The sequence below is a fragment of the Bubalus bubalis genome, chromosome 17 (assembly GCF_019923935.1).
Source record: "Bubalus bubalis isolate 160015118507 breed Murrah chromosome 17, NDDB_SH_1, whole genome shotgun sequence".
In the NCBI taxonomy this organism is placed as follows: domain Eukaryota; kingdom Metazoa; phylum Chordata; class Mammalia; order Artiodactyla; family Bovidae; genus Bubalus; species Bubalus bubalis.
In genome coordinates this window covers 17,567,634-17,588,696 of record NC_059173.1, presented here as the reverse complement: position 1 = coordinate 17,588,696, position 21,063 = coordinate 17,567,634, and the positions used below count along the sequence as shown (strand labels likewise).

General features: G+C 51.5%; 2 protein-coding genes across 17 annotated transcripts in view; one reads left to right on the top strand and one right to left on the bottom strand.

Moving 5' to 3' along the window:
• Positions 1-15,164, top strand: part of CUX2 (cut like homeobox 2) — a 288,423-nt gene extending 273,259 nt beyond the window's left edge. For 7 of the 9 annotated variants that reach the window (XM_044930178.2, XM_044930177.2, XM_044930179.2 and 4 more), the window contains one exon: positions 1,910-3,064. In XM_044930178.2, the coding sequence (XP_044786113.1) occupies positions 1,910-2,702 (793 nt within the window). In that variant the 3' untranslated portion in view covers positions 2,703-3,064. Of the gene's footprint in view, positions 1-1,909; positions 3,065-15,032 lie in introns of those variants that run through there. The other 2 variants (XM_044930185.2, XM_044930184.2) reach the window with 2 other exon arrangements.
• Positions 10,931-20,254, bottom strand: PHETA1 (PH domain containing endocytic trafficking adaptor 1). 8 transcript variants are annotated; one of them, XR_006545557.2, is made up of 6 exons: positions 19,907-20,246; positions 18,519-18,601; positions 17,296-17,440; positions 12,543-12,658; positions 11,428-11,599; positions 10,931-11,212 (listed from the first exon to the last, which is right to left on the bottom strand). XR_006545557.2 is itself a non-coding variant. In XM_044930198.2 (4 exons), exons 3-4 carry the CDS (start codon positions 17,282-17,284, stop codon positions 14,643-14,645), a joined length of 756 nt encoding a protein of 251 aa, XP_044786133.1. In that variant the 5' UTR covers positions 17,285-17,440; positions 18,519-18,601; positions 19,907-20,220; the 3' UTR covers positions 12,724-14,642. The 8 variants fall into 8 exon arrangements, 2 of the variants coding, with proteins under 2 accessions (XP_044786133.1, XP_006061038.1); XR_006545555.2 differs by lacking the exon at positions 12,543-12,658 and adding an exon at positions 12,361-12,542 and having other exon boundaries at positions 10,931-11,599; positions 19,907-20,254; XR_006545554.2 differs by having other exon boundaries at positions 10,931-11,599; positions 17,280-17,440; positions 19,907-20,226.
• Between the last annotated feature and the right edge of the window lie 809 nt (positions 20,255-21,063).

Sequence of the window (21,063 nt, the reverse complement as noted above, 5' to 3'; positions counted from 1 at the left end):
TGTATCATTACACACTGCAATGAGCTCTGGGAAAAGTGAACAATAGGATGTTTTGAGAAAAACTTACTTGGAAGGACCTGCTATAGATTAGGGAGTCAAGAATTGATGAAAAAGACTAATTTTTACTATGGTATAAATGACTATTAGCCAGATATTTATATTTGATCCACAGTTTGGAAGTTCTAATGATAAAGCTTCAGGCAAGTGAGCCATCCCCAAAACACCCAGCACTCCCCTGGTCCCACCAACTCTTCCCTCCAGAGGGAACTAAAGGAGAAGACAGGGCCTCCTGAGAGGTGGGCAAGGCCACCTTTGTGGAAGGATTAGGAACTGAGAGACAAAAGTGAACCCGATCACCGCTGATAGTCTCTCTGGGCTCAGGATCCTGGGATGGAGCCCCATCCCTGACCTGGGCAGGGAGGCAGGAGAGTGTAGGCAGACAGCTGGGTTCCGAGCCCAACTGCACTGCTTGCCAGCTCTGTGACCACGGCAGTCCCTGTGCCTCTCTGAGCCTTGTCATCTTTGTTGGTGGGCATGAGACTAGTCTCCCCCTCATAAGGTCATTATGAAAAATAGGCTGCACAAAGTGCTTGGTCCAACATCTGGTACGTGATAAGCACTAATCATTATGATCTTTATCAATGAAATTTATAAATTTATTTTATATCAGTAACATGTACTTTATTATTATAAATACTAATATAATATATGATGTTATCAATTAAAGAAGGATACAGCATTGAAGATACTTAAAAAGTCCTATCACTCTATGATCTTGGACAACTGACTTGACCTCTCTGGACCTTGTGCTATTAGGGAAATAATTAATGAAGTTAAACCCATCCTAGCCTTTCCTGCCCTAAAACATAATAAATGAGACCACGTTTCCCTCTGACAAAAGGGAGGCCACTGAAGTGAAGAGAGGATGGGTTCTGGACTGGAATTCAGTGTACCCAGGTTCTGGGCCCAGCTCTGCCTCTGTGTGCCTTGGTGACTTAGACAAGTTATTCTCTGCTTTTGACTTTGAGAAATGCTCTAGAGCACCACTGTCCAATAGAAATACAACGAAAGCCACATATATAATATAAAATTTTCTAGTAGCCACGTTGAAGAAAAATTTAAAAATAAAACTAAACAAAAAGAGACAGATGAAATTAATGTAATAGTACCCACTCCAGTATTCTTGCCTAGAGAATCCCACGGACAGAGGAGCCTAGTGGGCTATAGTCCCTAGGGTTGCAAAGAGTCAGACATGACCAAGCACACACGCATATTTTATTTAGCCCAGGATATACAAATGCAGGGCTTCCCTTGTAGCTCAGTCGGTAAAGAATCTGCCTGCAGTACAGGAGACCCAGGTTCAATCCCTGGGTTGGGAAGATCCCCTGGAGAAGGAAATGGCAACCCACTCCAGCATCCTTGCCTGGAAAATCTCATGGACACAGGAGGCTGGTGGGCTGCAGTCCATGGGGTCGCAAAGAGTCGGGCACGACTGAGCAACTAACACTTTTACAAATGCAACCATTTCCACATGCAGTCAGTATAACAACTGTTAACAGTGAGAGAGCCACGTGTGACCAGTGGCTGCTGCACTAGACCGCACAGGGCTGGACTGCGAGCTCTGGAATCCAACAGTCCTGAGTTCAAGTCCTGGTTCTGCCACTTACCAGCTGTGAAACTGGGGCATATCACCCAGCATCTCTGAGCCTGTTTCCTCCTCTGGAGTGGGGATGATGATAGCCCACCATCTGGAGTTGTTGAGAGGGCTTACTAGGATGCTGCATGTGAAGAAGCTTATGCATAGTGAGCCCCCCGGGGAAGTGGGTGGGGTCACAGGGCCACTCACTGGGTTTGACTCCAGGGTTAGCTGTCCACTCCAGCACCTTGCTCACCACCATCTCTGCCCCAGGTCCCGGATGCGCCGGGAGATGTTGGTGGAGGGGACCCAAGAGGAACCAGACCTCGACCCCAGTGGGGGTCCTGGCATCCTACTGCCAGCCCATTCCCACCCAGACCCCACCCCACAGAGCCCCGACTCAGAGGCCGAGGACCAGAAGCCTACGGTGAAGGAACTAAAGCTTCAGGAGGCTCCCGAGGAGAGCGTCACCCACCTGACCTCCCAGGACAAGACTCCAGTGAGGATTAAGCAGGAACAGACTGAGGAGGCTGAGGAACAAGCCTGCAGCCAGGACTCAAAGGAGCCGGACAAAGGCCAAGGCTCCCCCCAAGAGGTGCATCCTGACCCTCTGGGTGATGATGGACTCCCCAAATCAGCCCCAGGGCTCCTCCTCCCAGGCGGGACCACCCCGGCCTGCCCCTCGCTGCACCCTCTCCCGGAGAGTGAGGGCGGGGAGCGGCTACACCCGGACCCCCTAAGCTTTAAGTCAGCCTCAGAGTCCTCCCGCTGCAGCCTGGAGGTGTCGCTGAACTCGCCCTCAGCCGCCTCCTCGCCGGGCCTCATGATGTCCGTGTCGCCTGTCCCTTCCTCCTCAGCCCCCATCTCCCCATCCCCACCCAGCACCCTCCCTGCCAAGGTGCTGAGTGCCAGCCCTACCGCCGACACAACCGGGGCCTTGCACCCCAGCACCAAGGTGAACCCCAACTTGCAGCGGCGGCACGAGAAGATGGCCAACCTGAACAGCATCATCTACCGGCTGGAGCGGGCTGCCAATCGGGAGGAGGCCCTGGAGTGGGAGTTCTGAAGGTGGAGGCGAGGGGCGCACCCGGTGGCCACCGACTCTCCCAGACAGGACAGGGCCCCGGAAGGGAGGCGCTCGCGCAGCCCTCACCGCGTGGACAGCAGCGTTAGGGTCCCGCCGTTTTCCGCTTTTGTTGTAATCCAAGCTCTATGAAGTCATGAGTGAGCAGGTAGGGCCGGGGCTCCTGCTGCCTCTTTACAGCTCCCCCTGCCCCAGGGAGCACCATCTTCTCCCTGCTGGCCTCTCTACCAGACGCAGAAGCAAAGTGGAGCCACATTTTCACTTGGAAGCTCCAAACTCTTTTAGAAAAATAAATATTTATAGACCACTTTTAGATATTTTAATAAAGGATCCTTTGGAATTTATTCCCAGCTAATGCTGTTTTGATATTAACAGAGAGTTATAAAATCAGGATGCTGTCACAACTGTTGCGAAGTATACACTGAAGTTGTGTCGTTTTTTTGCCACTAGATGAGATTAAAAGGAGACAATTGTTCAAAGCCATCACAAAACACTATAAGACTGACCAAAATTTAGATAACCTTTGAACTGCGGGTTTTTTTTTCCACGTCTGTCTGTGAGACACATTGCATTGCTACTGCCCTTCCAGAAACCATGTTGAAAAGAGAAAGTCCAAAAGACTCTAAAGGAAAACTTCGATGCCGTGAGGGTGTGTTTCATTCTGGTGGTCTGTTTTGCAACCTGGATAACACAATGTCCTGCGCTGTTGTAAGTGTTGTAGAGACGTGGGCTGTAGCCAACCATCCTCTCTGAGCTGTAACATGGTACAAAACAAACTGCTTACACTCCCTCTCGTCAGGAACCTGTGGACCACAGCGGGTGGATCTCCATCTCATCCACCTGTAAGGCAAGACGTGCTTCCAGATCCTTTGGAAAGCCTGGTACCAGGGCGAGAGTTTAGAGGGTGGCGCTTGAACCAGAGTGACGCCATTCCTCAACCTGAATTGTGGCCACAGCACAGGAAGTTTCCCTACTGGCTTTCCAGAGCAAGACTGTGGCTGCCATCTTCCTCTCCTTGTGTTTTAAGAAAATAACAGTGTTGGTCATCCCACAAGCACCCAGCTCAGCACCCCACACCAAAAAATGGGTTCATCAAACTAGAGACCCCCAACTCCCCTCTCATCATCTTCCTTCTCAAGTTGACCTTGGTGCTTTCTGGAAAGCGTCTGCACCTCCAGGTTTGTGCAGAATGAAGCTCAAAGGTTTGAGTTCACTGCAGCATGACCACCACATCCGTCTCCAAGTCCAGCCTCCTGTCTTCTAACACATGACCTTTTTGAGAACAAAGACTCAGCACCCCAACTCAGAGAAGCCCTCCCTCTGGTGTCTTTATCACCTTGGTTTTTAGAGGGAGAGCTCCCAATCTGGATGGACCAGTCACCATATTGTGTCACCAATGCAGCAGCACCCCTGTCCTAGCTGTATAACTAGGGCCTCAGTCTCTCCGTCTGTAAAATGGGGCTATCACAGCAGCCATATCAGCTCCATCCAGAATGACAATGAAAAGGTGGTCGTCATGGTGCCAACCCAGTACCAGAGGGAGAGATGGTTGACAGGGATTTCAAGGATGGACCAATATCTTGAAACCCAGGCCGGCAAATTCCAGTGAGCAGAAGGGATCAGTTAAGGGCCGTTCAGAAATCTCAGCTCTCATGCACCCAGCCCAGGCTGCAGTCTCCACACCAGTCATAAAGAACAACGCAGACCCTGCTGGAAAACCTCCTTTTCCATACACCCAGGCTATGCATTGAAGAGTTTTCCACTGTATACATTTTTATCCAGATGAAGGTATTTTTATATTTTGACAATAGGAAACAGTGACCAATTTTCAGAGTAATCAAATCTGTAACAAATGAAAACATCTCCTTTTAGCCACCACCGCCCTGTCCCAACTAAGGCAATCGTGGGAGACACACCACTTTTCACTGTTGAAAGCTACACAACACTGAAATCCAGGCTTACATGCAGACTGCAGTTCTTAAAGGACTAAATCTGGCTTTTATGTGACGGGATTTGATTAAGCACTTAGCATATAGTCTTTTGAACATGGAAAATCCTGTTGTACTTAAAGCTAGCAGACCTGTGAACAACTTTGTCGGGTTCACGTCCTGTAACGGTAAACAGAACAAAACCCCACAAAACCGTTGCTATGAGAGAGTGATGAACTTTGTTTAAATTAAAAAAAAAAAAACAAAAGGAACACGTTCTGTAATAAACGCGTCACTCAATACAGAATTGTATAATAGTGTCTGGCTGTTCTGTTTGCTTTGTTCTGGAGTTGGGGCTGCAGATTGGGGGTCAGATCTGCCCTTGCGTATTTTACAAAATGGTATTTTTAAAAACTGGTTTTTAAAATTCATTCGCCACCATTAAAATATGAGGGCTTGTCAGGTAAAAACCATGATTTTTTTTTTTTTGCATGTATATGTTCTTTTTAAATTTCCATGTAATACTGGGGTATAGCTGATTAACAGTGTTGTGTTATTTTTAGGTGCACGGCAAAGTCAGTTATACGTGTGTCTATTCTTTTTCAAATTGTTTTCCCACTTAGGTTATTATGGAGTATTGAGCAGAGTTCCCCATGCTATTCAGTAGGTTCTTGTTGGTTATCTCTTTTAAATATAGCAGTGTGTACATTCAGTCCCAAACTCCCAGTCTGTCTCTCCCCACTCCCTTCCCCTCTGGTAATCATAAGTTCATTCTCTAAGTCTATATGTCTCTGTTTTGTAAATAAGTTCAATTATATCATTTTTTTAGATTCTGCATATAAGTGATACATGTCTTTCTCTGTCTGGCTTGCTTCACTTAGCATAATAATCTCCAGGTCTACGCATGTTGCTGCGAATGGCATCATTTCATTCCTTTTTATGGATGAGTAATATTTCATTGTATATATGCGCCACAGTTTATCTAGTCATCTGTTGGGCATTTAGGTTGTTCCCATGTCTTGGCTATTGTCAACAGCATTGCAACAAACATTGGAGTGCTTGTATCCATTTGAACCATGTTTTTCTCTGGATATATGCCCAGGAGTGGGATTGCTGGATAATGTGGTAGCTCTGTTTTTTAGTTTCTTAAGGAATCTCCATACTGTTCTCCATAGTGGCTGCACCGATTTACATTCCCACCAACAGTGTAGGAAGGCGCCCTTTTCTCCACACTCTCTCCAGCGTTTATTGTTTGTAGACTTTTTGGTGATGGCCATTCTGACTAGTGTGAGGTGATATCTCCTTGTAGTTTTGATTTGCATTTTCCCAATAATTAATGACATTGAGCATCTTTTCATGTGCCTGTTGGCCATCTGTATGTCTTCTTTGGAGAAATATCTACTTAGGTCTTCTGCCCGTTTTTTGATTGGGTTGGTTGTTTTTCTGATACTGAACTGTATGAGCTGTTTGTAAATTTTGGAAATTAATCCCTTGTTGGTAGTCCTTCACAGATATTTCCTCCTGTGGGTTATCTTTTCGTTTTGTTTATGGTTTCCTTTGCTATGCAAAAGCTTTTAATTAGGTCCCATTTGTTTATTTTTGTTTTTATTTCCATTACTCTAGGAGAGGATTCAAAAGAGATATTGCTGTAATTTATGTCAGAGTGTTCTGCCTATGTCTTCTCCTAAGAGTTTTATAGTGTCTGGTCTTACACTTAGGTCTTTGATCCATTTTGAGTTTATTTTTGTGTATAGTGTTAAAGAATGTTCTAATTCCATTAAAACTCATGGTTACTGGGCCCAGGTCCCAACATGACAACAGCTAGTTGAGGAGTGGCCGCCCCTGTTAGGACACATGAGCACGGTTCGCCTCTGTCTGTACCTGTGCCAGCTGCCTGGGTCTGGTGGACATCTCGGCTGTGACTGTGCTGTGGGCTCCAGCAGAGGAAGATGGAAGGACTGGAATCCACTTTCCACTCATTGCAACAGGTGGAAGCTGCTTAGATGCTGGGTCTAGATCTGAGGAGCCAAGACTGTGCCCTGCCCCAGTTGGAGGCCACAGGCCATGGCCCTGAGACCAGTCAGTATATCAGCTGTGCCCACCTCAGTGGGGTGTGTGAGTGGCAGGTGCCTCCGGCTTCCTGATGAAAAAATGCCATGAAGGGCTCCCTGGTCACCAGCACAGCAGTGCCTGAGTCCTAGCTGTATAACTAGGGCCTCAGTCTCCTCATCTGTAAAATGGGGGTATCACAGCAGCCAACTCAAAAGGTCATTATCAGAAATAACGATGCGTGTAAAGCACATAAGACAGTGTGTGGCATGTCAGGGCTCAGTACTGCTTACTGTTTTCATGAGCAGGGGCTGGGTTCCTTCATCCCGTGATGGTGAGTCTCTATGCGTCACGCTGCAGGAGGTTTGTTTTTTCCTCAACCAGTAATGTCAGGCGAGTTTCCGAAGTAGCACTGAATATTACTCACCCGGGAGGCAAGGGCATGTGGCATCCCAAGACAGACCTTTCCTCTTTGTCTGGAAACCTTCTGATCACCCCAGTTTTTCCACACATCCTTGCAGGGAGAATTAAATGATTAGTGACCTCCCCCTTGGTTAGGATAATTAATTGCTCCAAAGTAAAGTGAAGGACAGGCCCTGTGGACACTCGTTTGCAGCTCTGGGGGTCAGAAGTCAGAAATCCCCACAGTGTGGCAGCAGGCGTGGAGGAGGGGCAGGCTGGAGGAGGAAGCCTCATCTGATGGCACACACACACGTGACCTGAGAGCCTGTGGGAGTAGGTGCCCTTGGGGTCTGGGAACCAGAGCTCCCTCCAGACAATCAGCTTTGGTGTGGACACTGTGTCTGCAGTTGCTACCCATCTCGGGTGGAAAATTCAGCAAAAACACAGAAATGTGGAATTCTGAACTAAGGACCATGGGAAAGCAGGAGTGGAGAGACCAGGGAGAAATGAGAGGGCAGGGAAGGCCTTGCAGGCAGAGGCAGGTTTAGATCAGGGGACAGAGGAGAGGAGAGAGCGGAGCTGGGGGGCGGTTTGGTGACAGTTCATTCAGGTAATAAGTTTGGATTGAGTACCTGCTGTGTGCTTAGTGCTTAAACGGTGGAAACCCCATGAGAGCATGAGTAGTGGGGTCTAGGAAGGCTCCCTGGAGGAGGAGGCATTTCAGCTGACCCCTGAAAGACAATTAGAGTTGGAAGAGAAGCATAAGAGGCGGGCAGAAGGAATAGCTGGCAAGACATGGGACAGGGACATAGGGAAACAAAAGCAAAGGAAGCTGGAATTTGAGGTGAGGATGGAGAGAGGAAGAGGGACAAGGTAAGATCTTGAAGCCCCCCGCGGCATGCTGGGAAATTGGCCTTTCTCCTGAGGGCACTGAGGAGCCATGGGCAGTATGAGGCAGGGGGATGTTATGGTCAGACTTGCACTTCCAGGTTAGGAGGTTCCATCTGCCAGAGGAGATGGCAGGGCCCACTCCTAGTGCCGGCCTGACCTCAGGTTTCTGCAGCCCTTGCTTCCCACTTCTTCCTCTTCCCACCTTCTCTTCCTCCTAGTTGAGCTGCTGTGTTGGGCCAGCAGCCCCACTTCCCATCACCTCCTGGTGAGTGAGAAAGCCAGACTGTACCTGGTTGTTTGGCCCATGACAGTTGGCATGACCTTTCTAGAAATCACTCTCAAGGCCAAGAGCTCCACAGCTCAGGTATTGAGTGTGTGCCTCTTCACAGGTACCCAGAGGGTAGAGCCACCCCTCTAAACCCTAGAACTGTAGGGATCACCCTTGGCCAACAGTGGGAGGGGTAAAACAGTTAATCTCTTTAATGGTCTGTGACATTCTCCAGCCCCCTAGGGTATAGTTATTGATAAAAAAGCAATGGCTTTGAAATCATCCTCGCCTGGATTAAACTCTATTATTAGGTGACCTGAGGACCCTTTAATGACTCAGTTTCCTTATCTGCAAAATGGACAGGATCATAATAGTATCTACCTGTATTTGTTGTCTCTTACTAACAACCAAAACTTAGTGGCTTAAAATAATAAACATTTATCTCACAGTCTCTGTGGGTCAGGAATGTGGGAGTGGCTTCACTGGGTGGTTGTGGCTCCTTGGTCTCTTCTGAGGTTGCAGTTAAAGCTGTCGGCCATGGCTGCAGTCATCCGAAGGCTGTTCTGGGGCTAGAGAATCCACTGGCAAGAAGGTGGGCTCAGACGGTGAGTGAACAGGTGCTAGCCCTCGCTTGGGCATTGCAGTTCCTCTGCAAGTGGCCCTCTCCAGGGGCTGCTTGAGTGCCCTCATGACATGCCAGCTGAGAGCGAGCCAGGCAGAAGTTGGAGTGTCTCCTATTACAACCTAGACTTGGAAGCCCCGCTGTCGCTTCCATAGTATCCTCTCAGCTACACAGCTTTGCCATTATTCGTCGTGGAAAGGGACTTCACAAGGGTGTGGACCCCATGAGGCAAGGATCAGCAGGGGCCATCAGAGAGGCTGCCTACCATCCTGCCTTATAAGTTTCTTTGAAGATCAAATGAACATTTCTTAAGCTGTGGTTCTAAAATCCCTTGTTTCCTACTCAAAGTGCAGATTCCTAGGTCCTGCTGCAAACTCCTGACCCCAAATTCCAGGGCCCAGGAATCTGCATTTTAAGGAACCACACCCACATCCTCCCCTCCCCCCCCCCCCAGTTGACTTAGACATCATAGATCTTCCCCCCACACACACACACACATCATAGATCTTAGTAAATGGGAGGCAGTTCTAATTCATTTTGCTTTGTTTGTGTGTCAGATGCTGGGTGTCTGGGCGTAGTCAGTTAACTGTTGAGTTGAAAGAAATCATGATCCACTTAAAGGTGTGCAGTTTATTGGGAAGATCCAGAGTAAACCTTGGGAAACCCAGAGGCAAGAAATTCAGCCAGGTTTCAGGACACTAGAAGGAAATGGCACTCCACTCCAACACTCTTGCCTAGAAAATTCCATGGATGGAGGAGTCTGGTAGGCTACAGTCCATGGGGTTGCAAAGAGTCGGACACGACTGAGCAACTTCACTTTCACTTTCTTTCACTTTATCTTGAGCCATTCTGTTCTCTGCCTAAGGCCACCTCATATCCAATTTGGTCTGAACCCACCTATTCAAAATTCCTAGGACCCTGATTGGTTCAGCTGGTATCTCAGGACCAACTCCTGCCCAAGCAGCTGTAGTCAGGATCACATGAGCTGAATGGGCATGGGAGGCAATTTTTTTAACTGTGCTGGGTCTTCGTTGCCACACGCGTGCTTTCTCTAGTTGCGGCGCCCGGACTTGCTTGCAGTTGCCCTGAAGCATGTGGGATCTTAGTTCCCTGACCCGGGATCGAACCTGCATCCTCTGCATTGCAGGACTGATCCTTAACCACTGGACCACCAGCGAAGTCCCGGGAGGCAATTCTGGACGTATCTGTGCCGGGCACTGTGCCAGGCCTCAGGGGTACATGGGAGGCAGACCTGTCCCTGCTCTATAAGGAGCTGCAGTTTTGGGGGGTCTGAGTGCCCCGCTATTCCTTGGCCCCATAACTAGAGAAACAATGACAACAGAGCCCCTGGACAATGAGTGGCAGCAGTCCAGGTGCTCTCAGAGCTGCACCTGGCAAGAACAGATGCAGCCGTGGCCCCAAGCACAGGTAGACCAAGCCAAGCCAAGGCAGCTCTGAGCCCTCTGTCAGGAGTGGGCATCCATTTTGAAACCCTAAGTAAAAAATAGTTCGTGGGCTCCCCTTTAAAGTCTTGATCAGAAAATGCAAAACCTGCAGCTGGACTTCAGCAGTCTCTCGTTGTACCGCCGTGGAAGAGTTATTTTGGATGCTGCAGTCTTAGAAATTGGGATGAGTAGCAGGGCCTTTTCTTTAACAAACTTTGCGTAAGGTGATCTAGGGAGGGGTGTTGGTGAAGGGGGGTGGCGCTGGACAGTTGGCTCCAGATCTAGCCAGAGTAGAGACAAAACAGCCCTGTTAAGGAAGATAAAAGATACTGGGCCAGAAGTGGGGGGAGGGAAGGGCTATTCACTCCATATTTGTTCACTTGGAAGAGGAGAGATAAAAGGCATCCAGGGAAAGGATGAGGGGGAAAAGTGGCCCTTTTCCTCTCCCAGAGAATCCCACTCGAGCCCTAACCTTCACCCCAGTAAGCTGACAACATCCTTTCTGGGGCTGGCTACCCAGAGCCATGCACCTTAAAAGGAGAAGCTGCTATCACTCAAGCTGTCCATTAGGAAGTCTCTGACTACAAATAATGAAAAAGCCTCTCTCCCAAAGTTTTAAACATTTATTACCTCAAACAACAAGACTTCTAGAAAAAGGGCAGGTTCTTGGGTCCATGATTCAGTGCTTCAGGGATATTTTCAATGTGCGCTAAACTCAGCAGGGCATCTTTTCCTTGACCTCCTTCATGATCACAAGATGGCTGCCACGGCTCCAGGCTTCAGACATAGCTTACTCCCAGAGCTCTTTGTGTCTTTTTAGAAGCAAGAACACCCTTCCACTCACATCTCATTGGCCAAAATGGAGTCACACAGCCATTCTTTAACATCTATACACATGAAAAGGGATCACCACCCCAAATCTTGTCATCCAGCACCATACATTTGGCCCTATTCACTCATTTCACCTACCACCCCAACACACAGCCATTCTTTAGCAGGTCAAGTTTAGCCAGTGCCTGCAAATGAAATGGGAGTAGCACAACTGAATTTGACTAATCATTTGGGGTGGATGGATGTTGGGCAGGGAGCCATAACTTCTGACCTGATTGCTCTCCTTAAGGTTCCCATCCCTGCCCCCAGGCGGCTTCTCAGAATATTCCTTTTGAACACACAGAATATCCCCCAAAGACTGTTGCAGTGAAGACAGCTTCCTTGACTTTGCCATGGTCCTGGGATGTTGTGGTCTTCTTAGGCACGTGCCCTGTACACCTCCCCTGAGTCAAAAGGAAACACGGTTAGCAGGTGGACACTGAGTGACGTGTCACCCCTTCCACTTTCATTGGCTTCATGGAAATGTTCCTAAGAAGCCTGCAGGTGAGGGCTTCCCTCCCTGGGACCCTCTCTCTTGGAGCCGCCTCTCCTGCTGTTTCCTCCATTCTGTGCCCCAGGCCCTGCAGTGGCTGTGGTCACAAATGCCACAGGCAGCATCCCGACTCAGCCCCCATCTGTCAGCTGTGGTACCAGGAAGGAATTACTCAGCATATCCTGGATGCTCACGAGAAGCATGATTCCCTGACCTTAGTATTTTTCTTGTTCTTTGAACTTGCTCTGCAGACTGAGAACTGCAGGTTACTCATCCTAAGCCACATTTTCCTGGATGCACGTGATTTTTCCAGACTGTCAAGAGGCATGTGACCCAGCTCTGAATCCACGTTAAAAGGACCTAAGGGCTAGTCTATCATGCTGGATGACCTTGGGCCAGCCCCTTCCAGTCTGTGAATCCCCCATCAGCCCAGCAACCATACAGATAACAGATACAGAAACACAGCATAAACAGGGCCGCCATCTGCCCTTTGTTCACAGCAGACATCACTAGTCAGTCACAGGCTATTTCCCTCTGAATTAGTGCTCGTGCCAGAATCCTCCTCCCTCTGGGTCCTGATCAGTGAGGAGAGACAGGGGTGGCTCTCCCCTTTGGGGTCCCTCCCAGGTGTCAGGCCTTCAGCCCACAGTTGACCTTCTTTCTAAACCTCACCTTCCTCCCTGCCTTCTTCTGCCTTCCCCTCTGAAAAGGAACTTGGGGACTCCATTGCCTCATGTTCCTCTCAGACTCTTGTCTTCTTCCACAGGCTTCCGGAGGTTTACATCCCTTCTCTGATACTTTTGAGCTGTGTGAACCTGGCTGATTTCTTAACCTCTCTGAGCCAGTTTCCTCACCTGTAAAAAGGGGCCAGTATCTGCCATAAGATGTGGTTAGAATGTTCCTGACAGAGCATCAGCCAGGGAGCACTCAGCACACACTCGTCACTTCTCTTTAGGGCTTGCTCCTGGCTCTGCCAGGCCAGTCAATCCAGGGTTTAGATGGGGCAAAAAAAAAAGAAAATGATATCACCAGCCATTACTTGATAAACTTTTTATTTATTTCATTTTAGCCTCTCTTTCCCTCTCCCAGGATGCTTGATATCTCTCCCCTGCCCAACTCTGGAGGTAGCCTGACCCTGTGTTGGGCTTTGGCGGGGAGAGGGGAGACTGTACCTTTAGAGTTTGTAAACCTACACCAGGACTGGGGCCAACGCCTCACCACACCAGCTGGGTCTGGCCAGGACATGGGCACCTAACAGTTCCTAACACACCCTGAGACCCCAGAGCCTATAGACTAGAGCTGCCAACCCTGCCCACCACTCAAGACTTGGGGAAGGGGGGATGGGAAGCATACCAAGACCCCCAGAGGCACCTGCAGGTGAGCAGGGCTCACCAGGGAGAAGGCAGAGAGCCAGGTGAGATTCTTGAGGTTCCTCTGTCCTCAGCCAAGGCTCCTTGCCCACCCCCCACCCCCCACCCTGGGGCAGTGCCAACTACCCCCCACCGCCACTGGCCAAGCCCAGAACCAGGGCACCCTATCCCTTCACCAGCCAACAAGAAACAAAAACAGTGAAAATACCAAACTTTGTTGCTAGGAGAAAAAAAGACACCCTGAAGTATTAAAAAGTAAATTAAAACTGAAACTCCAGTCAGCTGAGCCAGCAGTGAGCTGGTGATTGCAGACACACATACAGCACCCATTCTTTCCCAACCCCAAGGTCTCCAAAGGCAGCAGAAAGGGGCAAAGGGCCGAGTCAATGTCACCAAGAGGGAGCCTCTGGGGAAATAAAGATTAGGGGAGAGCTGTCCTGAGGGGGGGGGGGTCCCGATTTTGAGGCACTGAGGACTGTAAATATGACCCAGCTTGAGGGCCAGGGGTGTCCCAGCCCCTGGAGATTCTCCCTGGATGAAGAATGGCCACTGTGGTGAGTGAATAACAGTAAAACCAGAAGTTGGGCGCGGGGCAAAGCAAGACCTGGTCTCCCTCAGAATGCTGCTGGGCGAGAGTGGGGCTGAGTTGGTGAGCACGGAGACAGGCTGTGATGGTGAGAGAGGGTTCTGGAAGCCAGACATGGTTTGGCAGCTGCGGCTTTGCCCCTATCAGATTGGCATCTGGACCCTTTCTGGGCTGTGAGTCAGCTCATGGCCCCTCCTCGCCAGAGGCACCTGCTGGGAAGTCAGCTGAGGCCACGGCTGCCTGGTCCAGGACTGGACAAGGTCAGGCGGGCTCCTGCGAGGCACCGCCCCAGGCCAGGGGTGGGAGAGCTGGCTCCGGGAGAAGACAGAGGATGTGGTTAAGGAGTGTTGGGAGAGGGTGAGAGCTGCCACAGGCACACAGACATGGCCCAAGGCCAGAGGGTCTACTGCCCCGGGGCATCACCCCAAGGCCTGGCTGAGGCCCCAGGAATAGTCCTGCCTGGGCCTCACTCCAGGCCAGAAGCCTGGTGCGGGTCATACATGAAAACCCACACTGGTGCTGCCTTTCTGCACCTGCTGCTTATGGAGGCAGGAAGGTGGCTGGCAGCCAGGCAGCTCCTCCAGCGGGCCTTGGAGGAAAAGGAGGTCAGGCCCAGGTGTGGTGTAGCACAGCCTGGCCTCCTGACCACGTGGGGCCCAGTCTGGACCAGTGCTGACTGCTCATGTGCCTTCCAGCCCATAGAGCCTCACAGGTCCCAGTCGCCCCTGTCAAGGCCTGTTGCCAGCAACAAACCTCTGCTCGGTGATTCAGGACAGGCCACCAAGGCACCTGCTGGGCTGGGTTTGGGGCTACAGCTCCCACAAAACCAGCTCTCTGGCTGCTTGAGGATCATCTAGGGCCTGGATCCTCCTGAGAATCGGGCACGGTGGCCTCCTCAAGGCTAGGCTCTCTCTGAATTACAGAGGTCCCAAAACATCCCTCAGAACCCAGCATCTTCTTAGCGCCTTGAGTTTCCGAACGCAGACCCGGCAGGGACCTCAGGGCTGGCACTGATGGCGATTTCCCTCACGACCCGGTCCCCCAGCTTCTGAGGGCTGGGCCTGGCTGCTGAGCCACTGGCTCCTCAGCGCCCTGACCTCCTGGCCGTACCACTCGTGCAGCTGGGCGAAGGAGGCGGAATCTAGAGGCCCGTTGGGCGCCGAGGCCCGCCGGCGGGGCGGCAGCGGCGGGGGCTCGGGGCCGGGCCGGGAGCCAGGGTTGGCCCTGACAGAGGCGGAGGTGGCGGGGGTCTCGGCGTTCCAGACGGCACAGCCATTCTCCTTGGACGGGAGCGATGGGAGCGCGCGGGGCGGGTGGGCCGGGGGTGGGCCGCCGCTCGCGCGCACGGCCGCCAGCTGCTGCTCCAGCTCACGCACCACCACCCGCAGGTAGTCGAAGCTGGCCCGCGACAGTGCCTTCACCCAGCCCTCCATGGCGGCCTGGCTCTCGGCCACCAGCACGTAGGTGCGGGCCCGCGACCCGGCGAAGCGCACGGCGAAGGCGAACTCCTCGGCGGCCTCCACCAGCTCCACGGCGCAGCCCTCCAGGATGATGACGCCCACGGGCTCGCGGCTGGCCGCGTCCTCGAAGTAGAAGAGCATGTTGCCGCGCAGCACGAACCAGCGGCGGTGGTAGGCCGCGTGCCGGCCGCCCTTCTTGTACAGGAAGCCCGCGTTGTCGGCCGGGGTGTTGCAGGTGGCGTAGAAGGCCAGGCTGCGCTCGTTCAGCTTCATGGCGCGCGCACGGGACCTGTTGTCCCCCCACCAGGGCAGCGGTTATTCATGCGGCCGCCGCCTCGGATGACCTCACACAACGCTGGCTGCCACAGCACTCATCACCACCCCCAACCCCCGCCACCCCCATTTCACAGATGAGGAAACTGAGGCTCAAAGAGCAGACGCAGCCTGCCCGGGCTCACACAGCTCTTCAGGAGCAGAAAGTGGACTCGAACCCGGGTCTGGCTGGCCCCAGAAGTCAGGCTGGTTAACTCTCTCTCCATCCTACTTCCCCCAAATGATGGTGAGGATTCTTAGGACATTGCCAAGCATTTTATATATATGAACTCATTTAATCTCGAAACAAACTTTAAGTGGCCGGACTAGCCTTACCCGTTTGCCAGGTGGGGAAACAAAGTACAGAGAGGTTAGTCCACTGGTCCAAGGCCACAAAGCAAGTTGGGCTGAGAGCTGAAATCCACACCCAGGCCTCAGCTTCAGGCACTGCTAATTCTATCACCCTTGGGTACCAGGCCAGCTGACCTTTTGTGGTCAGATTCCATCTCTGCTGATGTCAGCTTTGATTTGCTCTTCCATGAAATAGGGATGTGAACAGAATCTATTTCAGAGGACAGTAGGGACTTCATTCATCAAACATTTATTAAGCACCTAGTGTGTGCCAGGCACTGTTCTAGGCATTAGGTATAGAGCAGTAAACAAGACAGAGAGGGTCGCTGCCCTCCTGGTGCTGATATGCTGGTGCCATGTGAAGGGAGTAGACAATTAACAAACAGGTAAGGTACGTCTGTCAGATGGGCTTAAGTGGTGTGGAAAATATAAGACAGGGAGGGGAGATCAGAAGTACTAAGGACAAGAGGAGTGTTTGATTTTAAAAGAAAAGCTGTACTGAGAAGGTGACATTTGAGCAGAGACCTGAAGGAGGTGAGGGACTGAGCCCCTGGGACATGCCAGGCAGAAAGAATAGCAAGTGCAAAGGCCCTGAGGTAGGAAGCTGCTAGTGCACTTGAGGTTGTTGGTGAGGCTGGAGCAGAGTGAGGAAGGGGAGCGGCAGGGGATGCAGTCAGAGTGGCATAAAAGATTGTTACAAAATCCAGACAAAGGGCCCAGGACTTGGTTCACTCTTGTAAGTGAGAGAGGCCAGAGGGAGAGCACTGTGCACCCATGTGCAGCAGAGGAATCTAACTCTCTGCACTTGGCCACAGTGATTTTACTACCCCCCCCAAGGAGTATATGATGGCCAGGTAGGACTTAGGTGGCATATGAGTCTCCAGTGTGGCTACACCCTCCCTTGGGGTTTTCCATGGCCACGCTACAAATGCATCTTGAGCTCCTGCTTTAAAACCTCACTCTACATAGGACAGTGGCCACATTGTTCAAGAAGCAAAGTATATAAAGTCGCTGGAGTGCAGTAGGTGCTCAGTTAATGTTCGTTCCCCAGTGGGCAGTGCCTTACTCAGGACCTGGAGGAATGAGGCTTTCCCGGAAAGGAGGCTCTCTCTCCTCCGGTTCAGCCGGAGCAGCCGGTTACAGTGGGGCCCCAACAGGCGACCTGACCCAGGGCAGAAGAGGCAGTTGCTCCATCCCCAACCCACCTCATCTCACCAGCCTACACAGTCAAGAAGGGCTTCCTGGAAGAGGCAACATGAGCCATGATCTCGTGCTGATTATCAGCCTGTCCTGACCTAGTAAGTTGATCTGACCAAGGCCACAGCCCCTGAATACTCAAGGTATTTAATCTCTGCTCTGCCTCCCTGAGCTATGTGACTTCAGACTTAGGCCTCCCCTCTCTTGAGCTTCAGTTTCTTTCTCTGCAAAGTGGGAGGGATTCCTACCAACTCCGCAGCAAGGCCCATGTGGACCCCAGCCCCATTTCACACAGGAACCACCCATCGTACTCACCCCATTTCCCTCCTACCTCTCAGGCCACAGCTCACTTCCCTGCTCTCTGCCCAGTTCTGGTTTTGACTTGCTCTTCTTTGGGTTCAAATGTCAGCTCTGGAGTGTCTGAGCTATGTGACCCTGGGCAAGCTTTAAGCCTCTCTGGGCCTCTGTTTCTGCATCTGTAAAATGGAATAATAGCACCTAAGTCAGGGTTGTTGAGACGATGACATAATGACTATGTAGAAGCGCTGAGCACAGTGCCAGGCACAGTCCATGCTAAGCTCTGGTAGCTGATGATGTTCTTCTCAGCCTCCCCAAATGCTCCCCTCGGGGCTGTCTTGGTGAAAGACTATTGGATTCCCCCCACCTCCACATCTGGTCACTCTCATCAGGTCACCTTGATCCCCCCTCCAACCTCTTCCAAATCAGGGGCCTAATCTCTGCTCACTGCCATCTCCCATTCTAGCCCCCCCGCACCCCCACCATCGTGGCTTGCCTGGACAGCTACAGTAGCCTCTTCACTGGTCTCCCTGCCTCCACCAATGCCTGTTCCTTATTGGTGTTCTTTAGGGTAAGATCTGGAGAAGGCAATGGCACCCCATTCCAGTACTCTTGCCTGGAAAATCCCATGGACGGAGGAGCCTGGTGGGCTGCAGTCCATGGGGTCGCGAAGAGTCAGACACGACTGAGCGACTTCACTTTCACTTTTCACTTTCCTGCATTGGAGAAGGAAATGGCAACCCACTCCAGTGTTCTTGCCTGGAGAATCCCAGGGACGGAGGAGCCTGGTGGGCTGCCATCTATGGGGTCGCACAGAGTCGGACACGACTGAAGTGACTTAGCAGTAGCAGCAGCAGGGTAAGATCTTAACTTCTTCCTAGGCCCCGCCCCTGGCCCTATGGAGGGATCCTATAAACTAAGCCCAATCACACCCCTTCCCTACTCTAAACCCACCCATGGCTCCCTGTCTCATAAAATCCATTCTTCTCCAGGTCTTCCAGGTTCCCTTTCCCTCTCTCTTTCCCCCTCGCTCCAGCCACCTTGGCCTCCTTGCTGTTCCACAAACACACCAGGCATATTCCCATCTCACGGCTTTTGCCCTGGCTGTTCCCTCTACCTGGAACGCCTTTCCCTTATCTTCAGATGGCCAAGTTTCAGCTAGAGCATCACCTCCTCAAGGAGGAGAAGGTATCTGTACACAAGAGAACCACCAGCCCCCTCCCCACATCACTCTCCCACACCCCAGCCTGAAATTACCTGGGTCATTTTTGCCTGCTCGAGGAGGGCAAAGATTCTTTGTTGGAATTCCAGTGCCTGGCACGTAGTGGGTGCTCAAAGACCTATAGAATGAGTCAAGCGATTATCTACTTAAACCTCTCAACGGTCCCAGGAGGAGTCTTTTCCTCATCCCACATTCATAGATGTGGAAGCTGAGGCACAGAGAGCTTAAATAACTTGCCCAAAGGTACAATTCTGTGCCTAGAATGGCATGCTCTGGGCAGTCAGCCCAAGGAGGTAGAGTCTCACCACCCATTAAGGCCAAATGAAGAGCAGTTTCCCTCAAACTCAGCAGCTGCCCCCTTCCCCTCCAACCCTGAGCCCAAAGTCATCAGCCAACACAGGACCTCTCTCTGCCCATGGCCCTGCCTCCTCCAGCCTAGCCAGGAAGGAAGTGAAGGAAAACAGCAGGGGCACAGGCTCCAGCCTCTGGGAGGGCCTGGTCCCCAATTTATCTCCTCACACTCCAAGAAGTTCAGAGTCCGCTGCGGGCACTGCTGCTGATTCAACAGTCCCGGGCAATGCAAGAAGCTAGAGAGGACCATCCCAGACCCTCTCTGGTCCCCATGCCTCCTCCAGTCCAGGCTTCGTGGGCTTTGAGAACACAGCCTTGTGTATAAAATGAGTATATTAATAGCCATCCCTCTCAGAATTGAAAATATTAATTTTGAAGAGACAGCTTGCAAAATGCTGAGCAGGTAGTGAGCACACAGTCAGAAGCTATCCCAAGGGCAAATTATTAGCTCCTGGTCTCCAGGGACACAGATGGCCCAGAACCCAGGAGTCTGGGGAAACTGAGGCATGGCATTTTTATTTTTTATTTTTTGCCACTCATTTCAAGGAAAGAAGCCAGGTCCTGGGGTTGGATCCAACTGCCCCAAGTGTCACCTAGCAGTGGACATGCTGGAGAGGGTGTGGCAGGCACGGGCAGAAAAACATGTGTTGAACAACTGTCCAGCGCTGCCCTGGGCAGGGGCCTCAAGGATGCCAGGACCACCATCCCAGGCCATTGCTCCTACTTGCTCTCTCTCCTTTTATGTGTGGTGTGTTCCTTAAAAGACAGCCTGAGCCCTGGATGAGGTGGTCGGTGGCAGAATGTGGGAGCCAAGTGGAGCTCTCTAGTCCGCAGAGTTGCCTCAGCGGCGGAGATCTTTTATGGGGCTGGAGGGTCACCGGCCAAGTTCGCCCAAGCAGCTGGAGTCCCTGACGGGAAAATTACCGCTGGCTTGGAATCACAAAAGGACAGATCCCCAGGAGAGGTCTCTCCAAACTGCCTGGGGGACCCCGAGGCCCACGGCGGTCCGAGCCCTGTCCCGCGTTCCTTGCAGATCCGCCCCAAGTTTCCCCCCGCGCCAGGCCGGCCTTACCTCTCGGCACGGCCTAGGGCGATGGCAGCAGCGGCGGGACCGGAGGCGCGGAGCCAGGGGGTGGCCGGGCCATGGCCCGGGACCCGCTCGGTTGTGGCGGCGGCCGCGGCAGTGCTTTGTCCCCCGGGCTGCCGAGCCGGCGCAGCCGCGGGAGAGCGCGGACCCGACAGAAGGAGGCGAAGGCAACCGGACCGTCCGAGACCCAAAGACGCTCTTCTTAACCCTTCCCAACCTTCCCGTGCCGGACCCGCCCCAGCTTTCGTCCCTCGCTCCAGGATTGGACACCCCGGATCCGGCACACACCCCCGGATTCGCCACGCCCTGTGGGCCCGCCCCCGGAACCACTCTTAAAGGAACAGCAACTGGTTTAGGAATTCCCAGTGTCCTATTCGGGGTAGAAGGTTAGAACCCGGAGACTCAACGCGCTTCCAGGGCTTAGGTACAGGGGGCGGCGGATTGCTCTGGAAAAAGCCTCTGTTGGCTAAATAAAGCTCTAGGCTTGAGTGTTCAAACTCCTCCTTGGCTAGCAAATTTAACGCTCAGCTACATTTGGAAAATAACCCTGCAGAAAACGTGTGATTTAATTTATTGAAAAAAAAGTTGAATAGGACATTTCAGGCGTCAGGACAGTCAATATAGGACTATTCAGCAATACATGAACCGTGAACTTCCTGATGTTCAAGCTGGTTTTAGAAAAGGCAGAGGAACCAGAGATCAAATTGCCAACATCCACTGGATCATGGAAAAAGCAAGAGAGTTCCAGAAAAACATCTATTTCTGCTTTATTGACTACGCCAAAGCCTTTGACTGTGTGGATCACAATAAACTGTGGAAAATTCTGAAAGAGATGGGAATCCCAGACCACCTGACCTGCCTCTTGAGAAATCTGTATGCAGGTCAGGAAGCAACAGTTAGAACTGGACATGGAACAACAGAGTGGTTCCAAATAGGAAAAGGAGTACGTCAAGGCTGCATATTATCACCCTGCTTATTTAACTTCTATGCAGAGTACATCATGAGAAACGCTGGACTGGAAAAACACAAGCTGGAATCAAGATTGCTGGGAGAAATATCAATAACCTCAGATATGCAGATGACACCACCCTTATGGCAGAAAGCGAAGAAGAACTAAAGAGCCTCTTGATGAAAGTGAAAGA